General features: G+C 48.9%; 1 protein-coding gene and 1 long non-coding RNA gene across 2 annotated transcripts in view; both read right to left on the reverse strand.

The window, feature by feature from the left end:
* LOC141085794 (uncharacterized) overlaps positions 1-21,087 on the reverse strand; it is a 90,895-nt gene that overhangs the window by 25,848 nt on the left and 43,960 nt on the right. Inside the window, exons 15-16 of the mRNA XM_073571362.1 lie at positions 13,153-13,206; positions 12,371-12,421 (exon numbers count right to left, since the gene is read on the reverse strand). Coding sequence (XP_073427463.1) covers positions 12,371-12,421; positions 13,153-13,206 — 105 coding nt within the window. The remainder of the gene's footprint in view (positions 1-12,370; positions 12,422-13,152; positions 13,207-21,087) is intronic.
* On the reverse strand, positions 3,952-8,047 carry LOC141085792 (uncharacterized). Its single transcript, XR_012231409.1, has 2 exons — positions 6,945-8,047; positions 3,952-6,904 (listed from the first exon to the last, which is right to left on the reverse strand). It is a non-coding gene; the product is annotated as an uncharacterized lncRNA (long non-coding RNA).

A 21,087-nucleotide genomic window follows, 5' to 3' on the forward strand; every position in this document is an offset into this window, starting at 1 on the left:
TGATACACCTGTGATGCCTGTGCTTACCAGAGCACAAACAAGAGAACAGGCAACCAAAGAAGCTACCCAAGCCGAAGAAGAACGAGACTTTGAGAAGTCCGAAGCCCGAAGAAAGAAGAGGGAGTTGATAGAAGACATGGAAATGGAATACCCTGCCACCGGATCTGTCTGGAAGCCAGCCCGACCACCTGAAGAGAGATTGTGGGAAGAACAAAAGTTGACCTCTAAAGAAGAAAAGAAGCAGTGGGAAGCTGCAGGAGCCATTCATGGGAATCGTAGTTCTGCCGGACAATACCAATTTCCTAGACTCTATAAGGTGGATGGGAAACCCTGTCTACCCAAAAGAATGTATCCAGCCGTTGCAGCATGGGCTCATGGATCAACTCATCGAGGAAAGAACCAAGCTCTGGCCTGTATCAAGAAGCTCTACTGGGCCCCAGGAATCTCTACCACTGTCACAGCCTACTCAAGAGCCTGCCCAGTCTGTGCCATCTGTAACCCAACAGCCACCGCCAAGGTTCCACTTCAGCATCTTGCCAAACCAGACTACCCTTGGCAGAGAATCCAGGTTGATCATATTCAGATGCCCAAGTCAGGAAAGTATGAGTACGTCCTAGTGGCTGTGGATATGTTCTCAGGATGGCCCGAAGCCTACTCAGTGACCAACATGACTGCCAAAACTACAGCTAAGAAGCTCATCACTGAAATTTCGTGCAGATTTGGAATTCCCGAAGTTGTTGAATCAGATCAAGGCCCAGCCTTCACTGCCAATGTCTACGAGGAATTGTGGCACATGTTAGGGACAGATTTGGGTCTGCACACCCCCTATCACCCCTCCAGTTCAGCCAAAGTTGAGAGAATGAACTCCACAATTAAGACCCAGTTGCTTAAAATGAGCCAGGACTACCCACTCCCATGGCCAGATTTGCTCCCCGTGGTCCTATACCATATCAGACACACCCCACAGGGAAAACACGGCCTGACTCCCTTTGAGATTCTTTTTGGTGCTCCACCTAAAATAGGAGACATTAGGCCACAAGAGTTGTCTGAGACAAATGATAAAGTTGTACAATTTGTGATTGCATTGTCTAAGGAACTGTCTAACACCCACTCTACAGTTTCTGCTTCTCTTCCAGAATCCACAGGTGACGTGGTCCATGACTTTGTGCCAGGAGACCTGGTGTATGTGAAAAAGTTTGTGCGCAGAGATTGTCTCCAGCCGAGATTTGAAGGACCCTACACGGTGATCCTGGTCACCCCCACTGCAGTAAAACTTGAAGGAAAGAGCACCTGGATTCACGCTTCACACTGTAAAAGAGACCGAACCAGTGTTTAGTCACAGTAGTGACTGAAGGGAAATGTTGCTGTTGTTTTTGACCTTGGGACTGGGGGCCATCCTCGCCCCTACCTCTTCGGCCCCTATTGTAAATAAGAATTCTGGTCCCTTTATTCTCTGGGTAAACCTGACAGCCCCGGTGAATATCTGGCGATTTGATTTCTGTGATGTAGTCAAGTGCCTTGAGACTGAACGGGTGGTAGAGGGGATCATCCAGTTCTATATGTGTGTTACCAGACAAGACAACAATAATTGTCATTATTGGACAGATGCTGCCTGGAGTACGGGGAATGATTGGGGATATAAACCTAGCGAAGCCATGTTCCCCAAGGATGGGACGGGTAGGAGTCTTCGTGAGAGAATGCATCTAACAGCCCTTCTGCAACCATTTAGGGGCTGTAAATGGGGTAGAAGCTGTCACCCCCTTCTCCTAAATCTTGAAAGCCCTCAATCTGCTGATCTGCAGACGTTGGTACTAGGAAGGCATTATAATTATGTATTTAGTGCTGGACCTTATGCGTATTTAGGCCATATACGGCTTCAGGATATTAGCTTCAGACCAACCAAGGCCCCCGTTACCAGTACACCTAAAATAGGCCCAGGTGAGCGTTTGCAAAATGTAGTTAATGAAGTGATCCCCATTCCAGGTCTCAGTTGGCAAGAGGTTTTCTCCATAGAAACACAAACAGCCCCAAGGAAAAATTTGTGGTTAGAATGGGTGAGGTACAATGTAAAAGTCCAGAATATCTCTGTAGGATGTATTGCTTGTGCTGCTGCGAATACACACCTATACACACATGCATTGCTTTTCCCTGATGACAACACCACTGCCTGTGTCATGAATTTGTTGAAAGGTTTGAAGCCCACTGATTGCCCAGATTACATCCCACTAATTCATAAGGAACCCAAACTAAAGGTCCCAGGAGAAGTAACTGTATTAGCTGACAATTACACCTGCTATAATTCCCACGACACCACAGGTACACCAGTAGGGATCTTCGAGACAGGTTTCTGCAAAGAGAATAGTTCTCTAGATACTGACTTGTTAATCAAACATACACAATATATGTATGACATTTATTGGTTATGTGGAGATGGTAAGCTCCGTCCTAGGTTGCCAAATGCCTGGACAGGCCAATGCACCCTTGTTAAACTAGCTATGCAGTTCAAGATTCTACCCTGGGATCCAAAGATACCTGATGAACCTACCAGGAAAAGGAGAAGCCTCGATCAGCTCCATATGAGTTATGAAGAAGATCCACTAGTATTAGCTTAGTTACTCACCGATAACGGTGTTTCTCAGAACCCATGACAGCACCACGGAGAGAGGGGATCCGCCCTTCAGGGACAGGAACCTACAGATAAAAAGGGCGGTACCTCTCCTCCGCCTTCAGTTGGTTACAGAGCATCAGAGGGTCTCCAGGTTAGTTAGACAACAGAAATATATGCATAACATTATAATATTGCTTATTATCAGAAGCACCGTGTCTAAACGGAAACACTCTACTAACAGTAAAACGTGCCCACCACACTCGTGAAGGGGAGGGGAATAAGCGGGTGCTGTCATGGGTTCTGAGAAACACCGTTATCGGTGAGTAACTAAGCTATTCTCCCTCACCCATGACAGCACCACGGAGAGAATTACAGAGATTGGTAGCTTAGGGAGGGACCACCGCCTGAAGGACCCTACTCCCGAAGGTCAGGTCAGACGTAGAGGCTAGATCTAATCTATAGTGCCTAAAAAAGGTCGAAGGTGATGACCAGGTGGCCGCCTTACAGATTTTTTCTATTGATACCTCAGATCTTTCAGCCCATGAGGTCACCATCACTCCTGTGGAATGGGCTCTCAACCCTTCCGGAATGGTATTTTCACTGGATGAATATGCCAGGGCAATCGCATCCCTTATGCACCTTTCCAGGGTACTCTTAGATGCTTTGAGTCCCTTCCAAGGTCCCTGAAAACACACAAGGAGAGAGCCTTCCTTCCTACATTTCTTGGTGGCCTCTAGATACTGCACTAGGCACCTCATCACGTCTAAGGTGTGGAATTTGTCTTCTCCCTTCTTTTTAGGATTTGGGCAGAATGAAGGAAGGACTACCTCTTGGGACTTATAGAAGTGTGATGACACTTTAGGTAGATATGCCAGGTCAGGCTTTAAAATGACCCTATCATCTAGAATCTTTGTGAAAGGTGGCCCTACTGATAAAGCTTGCATATCGCTCACTCTGCGAGCTGATGTTAGCGCCAAAAGAAGCACTGTTTTTAACGACAGGATTCTTAGGGATGCTGAGTGAATAGGTTCGAATGGAGGGCCTGTTAGCGTGGATAGTACAAGATTTAGATCCCATGATTGTAATCTTTGATTAGCTATCGGCCCGGATCTGGATACGGCCTTAGTAATCTGTCACCCAGGGATTACCTACCACATTATGGTTATAAAGGTGCCCAAGGCCTCTACTTGTACCTTTAATGTGTTGACCGCTAGACACTGTTCTAGGCCCTTTTGTAGAAATTCTAGGATTTTGTCAATGTGAACCTCATCCTGAACCTTTACCTCCGAAGTGGATAAGAATTTTTTCTCTTTTTTTTTTTTTTTTTTGTAGTGTAGTTATCAGGTTCTCTGAAATTCCTCTGTCTCTCATCAGTGCCCTCTCAAATTCCATGCTGTTAAATGGAATCTCCCTGCCTGAGGGTGTAACACTGGCCCCTGCGATAGCAGGTCCAGGAGATCTGGGAGGATCCATGGGTCGGTTAGAGAGAATATTCTTAGCCAGGAGAACCAGGTTCTTTTGGGCCAGAAGGGGGCTATTAAAATCATTCCTGCCCCATCCTCCCTGACTTTTCTTAACACTGCTGGGATCAGCATGATCGGGGGAAAGGCATATGTTAGGCCCCATGTCCATGGGAGTATGAAGGCGTCCAGAGCTAGAGGATTCCCCCTGGGGTCTATGGAGCAGAAAGTTTCCACTTTTTGTTTCTGAAGTCGGCAAACAGATCTATGCCCGGGTCCCCCCACATTTTTACAATCTGCCGAAAAACGGACCGCTTTAGGACCCATTCCCCTTGTCATAATTGGGAGCGACTTAGAAAGTCTGCCCTTTGATTCTCCGTGCCCCGGATGTGTAGTGGTGACAGAGATAGCAGGTTTGCCTCTGCTAATTTGAGGACTCTGGAGAATGTTTCCATTAGGGCTCGGGACCTGGTTCCCCCCTGATGATTTATATATGCTATTGTGACTCGATTGTCCGAAATATGCGGACATGATGACCCCGGAGCAGGGGTAAGAAGTGTACTAATGCGTAGCCCACTGCTAAGAGCTCTCACTGGTTCGAGGAGGCTTCTAATTCTTGAACTCCCCACGTACCCTGGGCCACTTCGTTGTTCATGTGTGCTCCCCACCCTGTGGGACTGGCATATGTGGTAGCTATGTGTGTTATTTTTTGTTACCCAGGGGATCCCTTTGGAAGGGTTGTCTTGGCTTTTCCACCAGGTTAGGGAATGAGTAGTTTTTGAATTTAGGGTAATACGACCCTCTAGGTGTCCCCCTACTGCAGACTAGTTGGCTAGTACATCCCACTGTAGAACTCTCGTGTGTAACTGAGCCCATTGGACTGCTGGCAGGCAGGCGGAGCGAGAACCTAGTCGTGACATCGCTTTTCTTAATGTCATGGAGGGATTTTGGATGGCTCTTGTTACAATTTGAGCGATTTTCTCCTTCTTGCGGTCTGGGAGGCGGCACTCTTGAATGTTTGAGTCCAATATTAGACCCAAGAATTCCTGTACTCTGCTGGGCTCTGATCTTGATTTTTTAGATTCAGGAGCCAGCCCAGGCCTTGCAGAGTGCCCATCACTCTGTCCCCCTGTTCCCAGCGTTTTTGAACCAAGCTGGTTGCTATTAAAAAATAGTCCAGATACGGGATTAATATTATGTCTTGCTCCCTTATATGGGCCATCATCTCTGCCCGTGGAGCTACAGATATTCCGAATGGCAAGGCTCTATACTGGAGTTCTCTTATCTCGCCCTTTATCGAGACAGCTAACCTGAGATATTTCCTGGAGTTTTTGTGAATGGGGATGTGATAATAGGCGTCGCTGAGATCCAACACCGAGATTGGTGGTGGACCTGATTGACTCCAAAAAAATTTTTTTTTTTTTTTTTTTTTAAATTTATAATTGTCTGAAACCTGCCGCCTGGCTTGGTCACCAGGAAAAAGAGGGGAGTAAAACCCCTTGCCCCTTCCCTGCAGGGGAACCTCCTGGAGGGCTCCTTTTTCTACCAGGCTTAGGACTTCGTTTCCTAGGGCTTTCTGCTCTTGCATACTGGATCTTAGCGGAGTCATTACATACTTTTGAGGCGGGAGGGAGAGAAGTTTATCCTTAGGCCCTCCTGGATTAGGGGTTTACTGTCCATGGGTTGTTTGATATTCTTTTCCAGGCTGGGAGAAAAAAGGGTTAACCTTCCCCCCACCCTGAGCAAACTGTCACCTAGAGGGCTTTTTGTCTCAGGACAAGTTGCCGAGGAGGAACCCTCTATCTCTTCTCTTGTCAGCCCACTTTGCTCTCTCGGTGGTCTCCGCAAAAGAAACTTTCTATTCCGAAAGGGCCTCTTAGCTGCATTTGAGAGTGCTGCTGCTTTGGACGATAACCAGACTGAGTCTGCGGATGAGTCCGCTAGGAAGGCAGCCGCTCCCCTTATTACTGGGATAGAGTCTAGGATTTTATCGCTTGGCGTCCCGCTATGGCTGGCCTGAGGTTACCTCCAGCTAACTGCCATGCACCTTTAAGAAAGGTATCTGCCTTTTTATCTAGGGGACCCCTGAGGGTGCCCATGTCCTCAAAGGGGAGGGCAAAATTTTTTTTTTTTTTTTTTTTTGAGGCCTTTGCGACAGCTACATCGAGCTTCGGGCCCCTTTCCTCACAGGGATATTTCCTTTTAAGGGAAGGGACCGTGGTGTTTTTCCTGTCCGGTTTATCCCATTCTTTTTGATTAGACCCCGCACATTTTCATTTAGCGGGAACACTCTCCGCGCCTTTTCTGGCCCAGTCCCCCGAACATTATGTCCTGGACTGTTTTATCCGGCCTAGGGTCCAGCACCCCCATGGTAGACGTTACCGCTTTCACTAGTTTGTCCACCTCGTCTAGGGGGAAGCAGTGACGCCCCTCTGTTTCCTCGTCTGAGGATGAGGAACTGGAATCTGAGGGTTTTGACGTGATTTCTCCCGATGTCGAGGAATCTGACTGGGAAATCACTATTGTGTCTTTCTTTTTTTTTTTTTTTTTATTTGTCCCTATGCTTAAGGGATATAAGGGCACTCTGACCTCCAATTTAATCGCAGCTTTTAGGTCAGAGGCCAAATCCGGAGTTTCCTAACAGAGGATTTCTTTTGTACATGGTTCCGTTTTTTTTTTTTTTCGCACTCGATGTTTTCTTTGCTTTGGCTTTTGCCCCCGGTGGTCACTGGGGTTATAGCAGTTTTTGGCCCCTGATCATTTGACCATTCCCCCATGGGGTCACATGGTCTAGGCAGGTGTTGGTGATAGCGTCTTGTGAAGCCACTGCAGAAACCTGGTGGAGTTACCAGCTGGCTTGAAGCCACTGCTGAAACTGGTGTTGAACTCTGGCTGCCTGGTGTCCGCAGCAGAGTGAGATGGTGAAGGTGGCAGCTGGCTCTGAGGTGTAGAACCACTCGCTCAAGAAATAGGTAGGGGACTAGCACAAGTGGGGCACCCCTTTTCTTTTCCCCTTCTTTCCCTAGTAAGGGAAATGGAACTTTTAATACAATGGTGAACATTCACGAAGATCACTCACCCAAAGGTATGCGGCTGCAGGTATCGATTCGGGAGATGGAGTCAGGTCCTGAATAGGCTGCACTCCTGGTGGCGATTTGCTCCTTGCAGCTGACGTGCTATGCTGCGTGGAGTGACTACTGGAACGACCATCTGTACTGCGTTCTTTTGACGATGATTGTGGTGGTGGTGCTGCTGCTGCTAAAGCTGCTGCCTGGCTTGCTGCTCCTGTTGCTGGTCACTATCCCCTTCAGGATCGCCTCCAGCCTGGAGCGCTTGTGCAGCCACCATTTTAAAATTTCCCGGCTGGCGTCACCGCTCCCATCCTGCACCGCGGTCCCCGGGAGAGCGCTCCTGCGCATGCGCCGGTTCTAGGGACCCGGAAGCCGGCTTCTACTTCCGGGGCGGCCGCCATCTTGGTACACCTCTGTAACCCGGCGCCGCCCGCATGTTTACCGGGTCCCCACGAGCCCCGACTTCCTCTCCGGAGCGGCGGCTCCGGCGTCACTCCCGCCCGCTCACCCGGCAGCCCGCATGGGCCCCAGCAGTGGCGGCTTCGGGCACCGCACCTTCCCGAGGCAGGGGCCTTCCCGCTGCCACCACCGGTCAGGCCGGCCCCGGATCATGGACACACGAAAGGTACCGTCCTGTGGGTCCCTCCGTCAGGGACAGGAACCCAACTGAAGGCGGAGGAGAGGTACCGCCCTTTTTATCTGTAGGTTCCTGTCCCTGAAGGGCGGATCCCCTCTCTCCGTGGTGCTGTCATGGGTGAGGGAGAAATATTGATGCTATTGGAGTGCCAAGGGGGGTGCCTGACCAATTTAAAGCCCAGAACCAGATCTATGCTGGCTTTGCTTCTATAATCCCACAGGTGCAGATTAATAAAAATGTTGAATGGATCAATTACATATATTACAGTGAACAAAGGTTTGTCAATTTCAGCCAAGATGCCTTCCAAGGTATAGTTGAAGAATTGGGCCCTAACACTAGAATGACACTCCAAAATCGACTAGCCCTTGATATGATATTAGCTGAGAAAGGAGGAGTTTGTGGGATGGTGGGAGAGGAGTGTTGTACCTATATCCCTCAGAACTCTGGAGTGAATGGAAAAACCATGATAGCCCTTAAAAAGATAACTGGGTTAGCAGCAGAATTGAAAACTAATGCTGGAGTAGACACATCTTTCTTTTCCGGCTGGTTGGGTGGACTCAAGGGATTCCTTCAACAAGCTTGTATAGTACTGATTGCCCTCCTTGTAATTAGATCAATAACTCTTTGTTGTGTTATTCCCTTGTATAAAAAGGTTATTGCCAAAGCAACTCCGACTGGCACCTTCCTCAATCAAGAAGTAGACCCACCAGAGTACGATGGTACTGATCTAGGGGAGATCCCTAAGTATATTCCCCTCAAGAGAGTAGACAAAACCCCCCATTCTCAGATGATGTTAAGAGACTTAGTTTAGGGACAGCGGGAGAACTCCATGTGAGGTTAGTGAAGGGTTCAGCTGCCTGGAGGCCTCTCGCTAGGGGAGAGCTTCTGAGGTGTCTGGATGAAGAAATCCACCTCCCCTTTTCCCATCACATGGACAGTCTCGAAGGATCTTTCATTAAGGGAAAAACTTAGTGTTTAGGGGGGATTGTCAAGGTGAAAATATATTTTCTTATATAACTTTTATATTTTTATACTGTGAAACAATAAGTTTTTCCTAATTGCTTGCTAATGCAAATGTAACTGTATTAAAGATGGCTGCCAGTGTTCACTTTCACTTAAATTCAGTGTCTAAAGAGTTAAGTTAAGTTTCATTTCTCCTAAAAAAGATAACTCAGGAATGTGAAGAAGTAACCATCGGGAGACGTTTTGACGAATCAGAGAGAGACTGGACACTAGATGTATACTGCATAAACCCCGCCTAATGCACGCCTTCCCCTAACACTCAATATAGTATTGTGTATTTGTAAATAAAAGCCAGTTGTTGTACTGCTCCTGACAGGTGTGGATGCAGGACATTAGCTAAGACTGAATCAGCTGCGTGTCTGAGTCATTCTTAATCGGTACCAGATGTTTTGCGCTCGCACAATGATTTGGAATGACTGGTGAATGAGGATTCATTGTCGTTTACGACCCCGACAGTATCTTCTACGGGAAAGCAAGGTCTGCCCCCCGTATCACTGTCTGAGGATGAAGATGACCCGCGCTCAACTTGATACTCCGAAGAGGAGGAGCCTGACGAGGAACTCGGGGAGGCTTTCCTACTCTTACTCTTCTTTTTTAATAATTTTTTAAGTGAGCCCTGTACCTCAGATTTTATCATCGATCTGAGGTTTGTTGCCAGGATCGGCACCTCTTCAGCCATAGTCCGCTGCATACAGCTGACACATAAGTCCTTTTGGTAGTCTTTTGCTAAAGGGCTGTGGCATATGGCACATTCTCTATTTTTCTTTTTGCTTATAGCTTTTTTGCCTCCCTAAAAAAAAAAAAAGACATAGGAAGGCCTATTATTGTCTAACTTTCACGGAGATCACTCACCACCCAGGAAAGACGGGTACCGGGCTCTGGGGCTGCGAAGGAGCGTGCGCTCTGCGCTCTTTTGATCTCGAGGAATCCCTCGATCGGTGACTCGGACGGCTGCTGCTTTTGCCGCTCGAGCGGCTCTTGCGACTAGAAGTTTGCGATGGGGGCAGAGACAATGGGGGCGGTGAGCGATCCTCCTGAGACGCCATTGTCGCCCCTGCAGCCACTTCTGCTCCTTCTTTTATGCGGTGAGTGAGCCCCTCATTACCCCTCCCCCCCGCGACCGCCAGCCGCTTCTCCTGGCCGGCGTCGCGCCCGGCGCCATGACCGTCGCGTCTTGATGACGTCAGCGGTCGCGCTCCCACGTCAGACGCCGGTCTCTGCTCCCGGCTTCCCCTGCATGCAGGGGAAGGAACGGGCGCGCGCGCAGGGGGAGGGCGGCACAGGGAGGAACCTCCGAAGGGAGGACATCGGAACGTGCCCGCACGAACCCGGGGCCCGTATGAGGAAAACCCCGGGGACTGCGCTACCAGCTGCCGACGGCCAGCGTCGCAGGTAAGCCAGCCCTGCATTTTTACACGCCGGGACGGCCCTGGGTCTTTTCATCCTGACAGGCACCGCCGCTGTCAGAGGGATTCCTTTCCAGGACAGGAACCGAACTGAAGCGGGGAAGAGGTGCCGCCCCTTATGTTTCAGTAGGTTCCTGTCCTGGCGGGGCGGATCCCTCTCTCATGTGGTGCTGTCATGGGTGAAGGGAAAAGTCACCATATTTGTATTCTTTGTGTTGAGTAGTAGTCCCGAGTTTGAGCTTTTCATTTTAACCCTCCGTAATAAGTTCATCATTCAATCTATACTTTTAAATGGAAATCTGTCAACAGGATTTCACACCACAAATTGTTTACATGCGCATGTAGCTTTTTCAAAGACAATTCCAAAAATACCTTTAGGCTGTGTGCACACGCTGCGGATTTTGCTGCGGTTCCGCAGCGGTTTTGCCCGCTGCGGACCCGCAGCAGTTTCTGCTGTGGTGTACAGTACCATGATTCCCTATGGGAATCAAAAACCGCAGTGCAGACGGTGCGGAATTTTCCGCGCGGATTATCTGCGGTTTTCAATCCGCAGAAAGAATTGACATGTCAATTCTTTCTGCGGATTCTCCTGCGGTTTGCCATCTCCTCTATTGAGGAGATGAAAAACCGCAGGGCAAAACCGCAGAGCAATCCGCAGGTAAAACCGCAGGTCTTTTGACCTGCGGTTTCACCTGCGGATTTTACAAAATCCGCGCGGATGAATCCGCACATAATACGCAGCATGTGCACACAGCCTTATATGGCCAGTCCGTTCCAGTTACTGAGAAATCAGTGTAAAGGGCATGTCACACTAAGCGATATCTCTAGCAATATCGCTATAACTTGTGACGTTATAGCGATATTGCTAGCGACATCGCTGTGTCTGATACTTACCTACAACCCGCTCCCCCGCTGGTTATCGCTGATCGCGCGAGAACGTCCTGGACTGTTTCTCGTCGTCAGCTTCCTGCGGAGAGACGAGCGATGAGCCGGGCGGGAGGATGCAGGATCGCCTAGTGTGACAGGTAAGTAGCGACCCCCGTCCCCAGCGATGTCGCTGGTGAGATCTGCCTGTGTGGCAGCTCACTAGCGACCACTTAGCAATGTACCAGCGATCCTGACCGCGTCATATCGCTGGTCGGGATTGCTGGTGCATCGCTAAGTGTGACAGTACCTTTAGAGTTGATATGCAGATGGCTATCGTAGATCTGAAGCCTCTGTCACTCCAGCTCTATTTCCCCGCTCAGCATTGCCTCCTCAAACACAGATTTCTCAGTAGACTGTCTTTGAAAGAGCTAGATGCGCTTGTGCATGGTCTGTGGCATGACATCCTACTGACAGATTCATTTTCCTTGGGCCAAGTATTTGGGACAAAGCTGCAATAAAAACCACAGTCACTGAGACACGTATAACATGGGCCCAAGGGTAAGCCATTCTGGCTAACCATGTGCACATGACTTATTTCTTCCAAAAGTCTTACGAAGAACCAGGGGACATCTGTTACGTGTGCAGGAAAGGGGATTCAGGCATCCGAAAAGAAAAGGGTTCTTTACAGTTCGAGCAGTCAGACTGTGGAATGCCAGACATTGTATCAGCATTTAAAAAAGGGCTGGATGCTTTTCTCCTATCAAATGATATTGTGCCTTATAAAGAATATAGAGATACACAAGGCAGAATTAACCGATAAAGGCTGAACTTGATGGATTAATGTCTTTATTGTGTCATCATTTCAATAAAAGCCATATCTCCACCACCTCCAGTTCCAGGTCATTACAATGTAGTCAGTGCTACATCCTCCATACACAGATCACAATGAAGTGATCTGCGTCCTCCGCACTGATAGTGATCATAGCCTGTTTTTCTCCCAACTATGTGAACAGGAATGACTTAACCTCCTACCTGTACCTGTGGCCACTGCAGCCCTTCCCAGTGTTCACCACAGTGCCTTTTCCTCCTTTTAAAGCCCTGTTAACAGCAATGTGAACTGACGCCAACAGAGACCTTTTCCTTTGCACCTACTTGTGTGCGCCCCTACCGCAGTGCACCATACCCCACACTAACAAAATCCAATGTACAGGACTAGAATTATGGGGAAAATCAATCACACACACACACACGAGGTAGAGGAAATACTTCTATTCCAACACATGAACTTTTCAAAGTACCTTTTGGCTTTGATTGAAAGCGCTGATAGATGTATGACTCTTTCCCACGATCTGTGAATTATATATAAAAAAAAGATTCTGTGTAGATCAGCGTTTTACTTAGTAACAACTGAGATAATTCACATATGTTAAAACCGTATAAAAGATTTGCCTGTCCGTTTGCAAAGCAATGTTACCTTATTTTATTTCCTTCTCTCTCAAACACCATGCAGAATGTGCCGTTTTAACTGGCTAGTTCATGCGCTTTTAAAAGCTGCTTTGAACTGCTGCTCTAGCCAAAATCTGAGTTCTAACACTATTTTCTACACTAGCTGTTGACATTGCATGTTCACTGGGTGAATTTTAACAGAGGTTAATTATAGGCATCTGAAAGAACACCAATATCTGGAAGAATTTGGCATTTTTGTCTGATAAATGCAGGTGATTAAATTACAGATCTCATCTGTAATAACTGTAACATCCATTGGTTGTTATTAAAGGGGTTGTGCCGCCAACATAATTATTTGCAAAGAAAAAAAAAAAAAAATATATATATATATATATATATATATATATATATATATATATATATATATATATATATATATATATATATATATATATATATATATATATAGTCTTTTTCTATCTATCTATAAAATTTATTTTAATTCATCACCATTAAAAATAAAAGCATGACCATAAGAATACTTATGTTTTAGCATAAGGCAGCGCTGTTTCGTTGCACCACAAGGGGGGGGGGGGTCTGGACAAGACCTATAAATGTTAAAGAACTCACATACCATCATAAAAAGCACCACGTGCTTTAGACAGGGCAGGTTGTATCTTTGTAGTCTCTGCAGACAAATTTACAAGTCAAGAAAGAAGAATATGGATAGAAGAAAGACTAGGACAAGAAACAAAACTATGACATTGTCACAACAAGATGTTAGACGCTGTATGCAGCTCATCTCCTGCAGATCCATCAGTTCTCTGAATCATCAGGAAATTATCACTAGAGGACTAGTAAACAATCTACCATGTAGTCCTCAGTTTTCATGAGCTGTGCATAACCCCGCCCCCACCACGGAATTGGCAGCTTTGTGTGCATAGGGAGAAGGCTGCCAATCAGTGGTAGGGACGGGGTTATACAGAGCTCATGAATACGGAGGACCACATAGACTGTTTACTAGTAGTGATCATGCTCGTTGCTCGGGTTTTCCCGAGCATGCTCGAGTGTCCTCCCGAGTATTTTGGCGTGCTCGGAGATTTCGTTTTCGTCGTCTCAGCTGCATGATTTGTGACTGCTAGACAGCCTGAATAAATGTGAGGAATGCCTGATTGTTAGGGAATCTCCACATGTATTCAGGCTGTCTAGCAGCCGCAAATCATGCAGCTGAGACGACGAAAACGAAATCTCTGAGCACGCCAAAATACTTGAAGGACACCCGAGCATGCTCGGGGAAACCCGAGAAACGCGTATACTCGCTCATCACTATTTACTAGTAGAGTTGAGCGAAACAGGTCGGTCAGATTCAAAAGTCGCCGAGCGAAACCTGACCATAGCGTGAAGTCGGCCATGTGGTCGTCGACCCGAGCACCAAAGTCTGATTTCACAGAATGCTTGCACGTGACTTTTTTTTTTTCAGCCAATGAGCAACGACGTACACTGTGGGCAACGAGATGACATGTGCAGCGTCGATCGCGAGAGAGATCGAGAGAACGAGAGAGATCGAGAGAACGAGAGAGATCGAGAGAACGAGAGAGATCGAGAGAACGAGAGAGATCGAGAGAACGAGAGAGATCGAGAGAACGAGAGAGATCGAGAGAACGAGAGAGAGAGAACGAGAGAGAACGAGAGAGAACGAGAGAACGAGAGAGAACGAGAGAGAGAGAGAGAACGAGAGAGAGAGAGAGAACGAGAGAGAGAGAGAGAACGAGAGAGAGAGAGAGAACGAGAGAGAGAGAGAGAACGAGAGAGAGAGAGAGAACGAGAGAGAGAGAGAGAACGAGAGAGAGAGAGAGAACGAGAGAGAGAGAGAGAACGAGAGAGAGAGAGAGAACGAGAGAGAGAGAGAGAACGAGAGAGAGAGAGAGAACGAGAGAGAGAGAGAGAACGAGAGAGAGAGAGAGAACGAGAGAGAGAGAGAGAACGAGAGAACGAGAGAGAACGAGAGAACGAGAGAGAACGAGAGAACGAGAGAGAACGAGAGAACGAGAGAGAACGAGAGAACGAGAGAGAGAGAGAACGAGAGAGAGAGAGAACGAGAGAGAGAGAGAACGAGAGAGAGAGAGAACGAGAGAGAGAGAGAACGAGAGAGAGAGAGAACAAGAGAGAGAGAACGAGAGAACGAGAGAGAACGAGAGAACGAGAGAGAACGAGAGAACGAGAGAGAACGAGAGAACGAGAGAGAACGAGAGAACGAGAGAGAACGAGAGAACGAGAGAGAACGAGAGAACGAGAGAGAGAGAGAACGAGAGAGAGAGAGAACGAGAGAGAGAGAACGAGAGAGAACGAGAGAGAGAGAACGAGAGAGAACGAGAGAGAGAGAGAACGAGAGAGAACGAGAGAGAGAACGAGAGAGAGAGAACGAGAGAGAGAGAGAACGAGAGAGAGAGAACGAGAGAGAGAGAGAGAGAGAACGAGAGAGAGAGAGAGAACGAGAGAGAGAGAACGAGAGAGAGAGAACGAGAGAGAGAGAACGAGAGAGAGAGAACGAGAGAGAGAGAACGAGAGAGAGAGAACGAGAGAGAGAGAACGAGAGAGAGAACGAAAGAACGAGAGAGAACGAGAGAACGAGAGAGAGAGAACGAGAGAACGAGAGAGAGAGAACGAGAGAACGAGAACACGAGAGAACGAGAACGAGAGAACGAGAGAGAGAGAACGAGAGAACGAGAGAGAGAGAACGAGAGAGAGAGAGAGAGAACGAGAGAGAGAGAGAGAGAACGAGAGAGAGAGAGAGAGAACGAGAGAGAGAGAGAGAGAACGAGAGAGAGAGAGAACGAGAGAGAGAGAGAGAACGAGAGAGAGAGAGAGAACGAGAGAGAGAGAGAGAACGAGAGAGAGAGAACGAGAGAGAGAGAGAGAACGAGAGAGAGAGAGAGAGAACGAGAGAGAGAGAGAGAACGAGAGAGAGAGAGATTTCGCGGACTTTAAAAAAGCGGTCCGGCATGTAGGTGTCCTCCACTCCCTGCCAACTTTGCTTCCCCATTGACTTGCATTGGGTTTCGTGTTTCAGTCGGACCTTCGACTTTTCCCGATAGTCGGACGATTTCGTTCGACTCGACTTTTGAGAAAGTCGGGTTTCATGAAACCCAACTCGACCATAAAAAAGGCAAAGTCGCTCATCTCTATTTACTAGTCCTCTAGTGATAATCTCCTGCTGATAAAACAGGGATTTTATCAAAACTACAGCAAGCAGCCCAGGAAGAAACACATCACTAGAATTAGATTAGGCTGCTCTAAAGGCCCCGTCTCACATAACGAGATCGTTGAAACATCACAGGTTTTGACACGCAACAGCGCTCTCACTACGTGTGACACACAGCGGCGACCGGCCCCCCCGCTGGATGTCGCTAATCGTGCTTGAATGTCCTAGGCCATTTTTTGATCGTTGGTGTCCCACTGGCTAGCATGCATCGCTGTGTTTGACGCCGACGAGCGACCTTGATGGCGACGCAGAACTCAGGAACGAGTCGTCAGAATAGCGGCTGTGTGACAAGGTCCCAACGACCACCAAGGTCATTATACGGATCGCCGTATCGTTGCTGCGTCGTTGAGTAGATCTGCCTGTTTGACAGCTTACTAGCGACCATGTAGCGACGTACCAGGGATCCTTACCAGGTCGTATTGTTGTTGGGATCTCTGGAGCGTCGCTATGTGTAACGGAACCCTAAGGCCTGTTTCACACATCCGTTTTTTGGCATCCGCCAAAGTGTGAAAATAGGTATTAGACCTACCGGTAATGATGTTTCCAGGAGTCCATCCTGACCGCACCATGGAGGACATCCTCCTCCTCCTTACAGGGACAGGAAAGCACACGAGAGGTTAAAAGGTCATGTCCCACCCCCTCTCCCTCAGTGATTTAACAAGTACCACAAGGTGGATGATGCTAGAAACAGTTTAATGAAACAATCATATTACAGCATATGACATAACATAATACATTGTAGTATAACACAACCGGGAGGGAACTACCCGTGCTGTCAGGATGGACTCCTGGAAACATCATTACCGGTAGGTCTAATACCTATTTTCCAGGACGTCCACCTGACAGCACCATGGAGAGTACCAAAGCACCTCCTCAGGGTGGGATTACCGCCTGGAGAACCTTTCTCCAGAATGCGGTCTGTTGACCAGCTAAGACATCAAGCTTGTAGTGCTTGCAAAATGTATTAAGACTGGCCCAGGTTGCTGCTCTACAGATTTGATCAACCGACGCCCTCGCCCGTTCGGCCCATGAGGCCGATACCGCCCTTGTAGAGTGGGCCTTTATGGAACCTGGCGGGTTGGCGCCTTCAGCTTGGTAGGCGTCCGAGATTACTGAGGTAATCCAGCGCGCGATGGACGCCTTAGAGGCCCTCTTCCCCTTATTTCTACCCCCGAAAAGGATGAACAGGTTTGGGTCTATGCGCCAGCTATTGGTGGCCTCTAGATAGTCTAGAACGGTGCGCCTCACATCCAGCGAGTGAAGACGCTGCTCCTTTTTATTACGGGGATTATCACAGAAAGATGGTAACACTACCTCTTGGTTTAGGTTTTTTGGAGAGGCTACCTTTGGGGTAAATGCCAGGTCTAACCTTAAGATTATACGGTCATCTATTATCTGGAGATATGGGTCCTTAGTGGACAGGGCCTGGATCTCCCCTATTCTTTTGGCTATGGTAATGGCTACTAGGAAGGCCGTTTTACGAGTGAGAGCAGAGATGGCTATTTTCTCCCCGAGAGCGTAGGGGTCTGTACAGAGAAACCTAAGTACCAGGCCCAGGTCCCAAGGCGGGGTGAGCTGCCTAATCGTGGGGCGCAGGCGCTGTGTGGCTCTTATAAATCTTATTACCCAGGGATGTGATGCTAACTGGTAATCGAAAAAGGCGCTCAAGGCTGAAATCTGGACCTTTAGAGTGCTGGGCTTAAGGCCTTTATTAAAACCTGCCTGCAAAAAGCTTAGTATGCTAGGGAGGTCAGGGGTGCCTGCCACAAGATCGAACCTGCCACCCTCCAGACAGAATCTTTTCCATATCTTTCGATAGATTGCGGATGTCACTGGTTTCCTACTGGCCTGTAGGGTGGATATGAGCTGATCCGACAAACCCTTTGCCTTCAGGATGTCCCTCTCAGGATCCAAGCCGATAGGTGGAGTCTTGCTGGGTTCGGGTGGTGGATCGGGCCCTGGTGGATGATGTCCTTCCACGGGGGTAGTTCGACTGGATTTCCCACTGCCATGGCTCCTAGAAGGGGAAACCAGCTTCTCTTCGGCCAGTATGGAACAATCAACATCACTCTCGCGTGGTCCTCGCGTATCTTCCTGAGCACTGCTGATATGAAAGCCAGTGGTGGGAACGCATAAGAGAGGGATTCTCTCCAAGTCTGGCTCAGGGCGTCTACGCCTTCTGGGTGGTCCGCTGGATTCAGGGAGTAGAATCTGGGGACCTTCGAGTTCTTTCTGCTTGCAAAAAAATCTATACTGGGGGTCCCCCAACGCTGACAAAGATGGTCGAAGATTTCTACGTTCAGTTCCCACTCTGTCGGGTGGATCCGTTGTCTGCTCAAGTAGTCGGCTACTTCGTTCTGAGAACCTTCTAGGTGTACTGCGGTCACAGATTGGACTGTTCGTTCCGCCCAAGCGAATATTTTTTCCGCTAGGGCCTGTAGTGGTTGATGTCTGGTCCCTCCCTGGTGCTTCAGGAATGCCACTGCCGTTATATTGTCGGATAATATGCGGACGTGACAATTCTTTAGTACCGACTGGTTCCTCCGCAACGCTTCCCAGACCGCGAAGAGCTCTCTGAAATTGGAGGATCTGGTCCTGATGCCTACTGGCCATTCCCCTTGGAAGATCTTCCCTTCTATGTGGGCTCCCCATCCCCACGCACTGGCGTCTGTGGTGACTACCACGTATGGAGAGGTTGTCCATTGTACACCCACTTGAAGGTTTCTGGACTGTGTCCACCACCGGAGGGACTCCTTCACTCGTTCTGGCAGCCTTAGGGGTTTGTCTAGCGACGCCTGACTTCTGTCCCACCTTGCGAGGATCTCTCTCTGTAATAATCTTGAGTGGAATTGGGCCCATCGGACACACTGGATGCAGGCTGTCATGAGGCCCAAGACATCCATTGCCTCTCTTATGGAGCATTGACGCCTCAACAGGTCTCTGATTCTGGCCTGAATAGTCCTCTGCTTCTGTCGGGTAGCTAGGATATTCTGTCGGCTGAGTCTAGAAGGACTCCGAGGAATACTTTTCTGGTGTCTGGCCTGAGGTCCGACTTCTCCCAATTGATCACCCAGCCAAGGAACTCCAATATGGTAGTTGCTCGGATCCTGTCTCGAATGAGCGCTTCTTTGGATCTTGCCACCAGTAGGAAGTCGTCCAGGTATGGAATGATCACAATACCCTGATCTCTCAGGTAGGCCACCACCTCTACCACCAGTTTTGTAAAGATTCTGGGAGCTGAGGCCAACCCGAATGGAAGACACTGGAACTGGAAGTGGCAGGTCCGGGCTGGTAAACTGACCGCGAACCTTAGTAGGCTATGGGATGAGGGATGGATAGGGACCTGGTAGTATGCCTTTTTTAGGTCTAGGGTGCACATGACGGCGTCCCTGTCTATTAGGAGGATTGCGGATCGGATCGATTCCATACGGAATCTCTTGTACCTGACCCAGGCATTTAGTGGTTTCAAGTTTATGATGGTATGGGCCTCGCCGGATAGTTTTGTGATCGAAACCAGGGAAGAGTAGTGCCCCCTTCCTCTTTCCGTCGGGGGAACTGGTATTATGACCTCTGAGTTTACCATTTCCTGTAGATCCGTCCACATTGCGGAGTCCTCCAGGACGACAGTGGGGGCAATATATCTGTCGGGGGGAGGTGAATAAAGCTCTATACTGTAGCCTTCCGCGATGGTTCTGAGGACCCACGGATTGTGGGTGACTCGGGACCAGTTTGCTGCGAAGTGGCGAAGTCTCCCCCCCAATACCTATGGCGTCATTGCCTCCTCGATCTAGATGTTGATGTGAATGAGGGACCCCTGTTCCTCCAACCTTGGCAGAAGGAGCCCTTATAGGAGCTTCTATTGGACTTTGCCCGACCCCTGAAGTTAGTCTGTCTCCTGGAGAAGGAGCCTCTCCGAAAGGACTGGGGCCGCCTGGGTTTTCCCTCCGGGAATCCTTTATTTTTATCGGACACTAGCTCTAGAATGTTATCTAGAGCTGGACCAAATACCCTCAGGCACGAGAAGGGGATGGCGCATAGCTTTGTCTTAGAAGCGTTATCCCCCGACCAGGATTTAAGCCAGACTGCTCTCCGGGCCGCATTAGAGAGGGAGCTGTTTCTGGCTGCAAACCTTACGGATTCAGCCGACGTATCCGACAGGAACGCCGTGGCTGATTTCATGAGAGGAAGTGATGCTAGGATCTCTGATCTTGGGGTTTTGTTGGTTAGGTGTTCCTCCAACTGCCCCATCCACAAAAACATAGACCTGGCCACCGAGGTGGCTGCTATGTTGGCCCTAATAAGAGCCGCCGACGTCTCCCATGTTCTTTTTAACAGAACGTCCGCCTTCCTATCCATCGGGTCTCGCAGACCTGATGAGTCCTCGAATGGGATGGCAGTCTTTTTGGTAACCTTGGCGACTGGGACATCTATTTTAGGGACTTCCTCCCATGCCCATGTTTCCTCGGGATTGAAAGGCAGTCTATTTTTAAAGTCTCGGGAGAGTATCAACCGACGCTCTGCCTCTTTCCACTCCTCCTGGACCATTGTCTTGATGTGTTCACTTACGGAGAACACTACCTGTTTCCGGGCCACTAGTCCTCCAAACATTAAGTCCTGTCTGGACTGTGGTTTAGGGACTTCCTCTATCTGCATCGTATTTCTGACTGCCTGGACCAACTCGTCCGTGTCCTCTAGTCTGAACAGGTACTTCCTGCTCTGATCCTGTCTATCCCCCAGGATCTCGCCTTCTTCCTCCTGATCTGAATCCCGGAAGTCGGACTCCTCGCTAGGGCTTGCTTCCGATACTGGGTCTGCTTCCCACCTTGGACGCTTGCGACTCGGCACTGGGCTGAGGGACTGACGCCGTGTGAGGCTGGCCGTAGAGGCCTGAACTTCCTCCCTTATCAGGGATCTCATTTCGGCAAGAAGGGATGGCTGTTCCTCGCCTATGACCCTTGAGGTACAGGGTCCGCATAAGGTCTTGTTATAGGTGTCTGGCAGCTTTACCCTGCATACGGGGCATCGGACTGATTTGGAGGTGGCCTTTGCCGGGTCCTTCACCCCCGAGGGGGATTCTGCCAGGGTTCCCTTCTCCTAATAATACAGAAGGGGCACCTACTCAGATCTGGGCTGTGAGGATGGGTGGGGGAGGGTGGTCTGCGCTATGCGCACTTACCCCTCCACCTGCTGGAGCGTTGCCTTCCATCCTGGCACGATTCTGCAGAGCGCTGTGGACCTCAGGAGCGCGCGCCCCGGATTCAAAGCCGGCGTGTGACGTCACCGGATGTGATGCGCGACCTCTTGCGA

The sequence above is a fragment of the Dendrobates tinctorius genome, unplaced genomic scaffold (genome assembly GCF_039654945.1).
Source record: "Dendrobates tinctorius isolate UK_male_01 unplaced genomic scaffold, ASM3965494v1 ptg000029l, whole genome shotgun sequence".
Taxonomy (NCBI): Eukaryota; Metazoa; Chordata; class Amphibia; order Anura; family Dendrobatidae; genus Dendrobates; species Dendrobates tinctorius.